Below are 1,538 nucleotides of genomic sequence, written 5' to 3' on the forward strand. Positions count from 1 at the left end.
ACACTCCTTGTTGCTTAGCCATTTTTAACAGATTCCAGAAAGCAGGCTTTAATCTTCCAACTTCGCGGGGTTTATGGAAGAACTTCTGTTGTGTGTATGATTCACAAGGAATAATACTTTCTTCCATCAGTTTTGATTGGATTGATGCTCTGACAGAATTAAGCAGAGCATAGGGAGAACTCATGACTGGTAAGAAGCCAAACATCCGTGGCAGAAGAAAACCAGGAGCATCTTCCTTCTCTTTCACAAGTGAAGTAAATGCATTAACAAAAGCAGATGGCACACATTCAAGAATACCCTGGTTCCAATTGCAATCCAAAAGGATTGTTTCCCTTGATGATGCCAGAAGAAAATCTGCCTGAATTATGAAAGGAAAGTTTGTAACCATCTCCGTGGGAAGAAATGCATAGATCCCAGGGGAGGTTGATCCTCTGTGAAGACGGTCGCCAGTGGGAAAAGCCAATGTGATCACATATTCTTCAACTTCAATTCTTCTTTCTACCTTATTTTCCGGTCTGACAGGAAATCTCTGCCTCCACATATGATAGCTGCATTCTCCATCCAAATTACCACCGCTTTCATCAGCAGAGAGATGAAGCAGGTAGGATTCAGCATCAATGTTCTTCCTCGTGACAAAATTTGTCTCACTTGAAATGGAAATTGCAGTCACTGTATTGCTCCTGGGGTCCCCAGTATCTTCCCTAACAGAAAGCCTCTTTATCTTTGACAGAAACAACAAAAGTTCAGGATGAATGCTTGAAAGCTGTTGTTTCACAGGCTTCACCTTGTCAGGCTTCAGAGGTAGTAGTATCGTTGTGGTTGGAAGGTTGGAACTTGAGCCATATATATTTTTTATCTCAGAAAGAATTGGGTTCTCCTCAACCCATTCAGGGACAATGTAGCCAACGTTGCACTTCGAGCAAGGGGATTCGTTAAAACGAATCTGATAGCCATTGCTAAATATATGTGGCTGAGAAGTGATTAGAAATACACTCTTGAATCCAATTCCTGAAAAACAAATGCAGTCATATTTTCAAAACTCATAGAATGGAGAGAAAATATAGTTACGCAATTGATGTAGCTTCAGGCATGTTTTATGAACAACCAAACCAGTCAAAAATCAAATCCATAGATATCATGGCATATTTCACATCAGATCCAGAACAATTAACTGCTGGCCTGTGAGCCGATAAAAAATGGACAGAAAATTTGCTGAAAACAAAATATCTTTCTGAAAAAGGTGTAAAAATGTTATAACAATGATAAAAGCAGAAAGAGGCTTCACAATTTTGGATTTGCTTCTTTCTTGTTTTAGGAGGGGAGAGGGCACGTGGCCTGTGATTCATGTTTTGAAATACCAACGGTAAATACAGAGAGACAACCTCAAGGATATCTCTATCAATGAATGATTCTGTAATTGGAAGCTTAAATCTGATGTATGCTTTTACTAAACACCATTTAGCCAATTGAATAGGTTATGACACATCCCTATAACACTTCAGGATTTGTTACGACATCTTACATTATCTATCGCAAAC

The 1,538-nt window shown here is 39.1% G+C and overlaps 1 protein-coding gene across 1 annotated transcript in view; it reads right to left on the bottom strand.

Annotated features, from left to right (window-relative positions):
• Positions 1-1,030, bottom strand: part of LOC111387389 — a gene marked incomplete at its 5' end in the record, with an annotated part of 4,973 nt that extends 3,943 nt beyond the window's left edge. Inside the window, one exon of the mRNA XM_023011946.1 lies at positions 3-1,030. Within this exon, the coding sequence (XP_022867714.1) occupies positions 3-1,030 (1,028 nt within the window). The remainder of the gene's footprint in view (positions 1-2) is intronic.
• Positions 1,031-1,538: the final 508 nt, after the last annotated feature.

The sequence above is a fragment of the Olea europaea genome, unplaced genomic scaffold (assembly GCF_002742605.1).
Source record: "Olea europaea var. sylvestris unplaced genomic scaffold, O_europaea_v1 scaffold4014, whole genome shotgun sequence".
In the NCBI taxonomy this organism is placed as follows: domain Eukaryota; kingdom Viridiplantae; phylum Streptophyta; class Magnoliopsida; order Lamiales; family Oleaceae; genus Olea; species Olea europaea.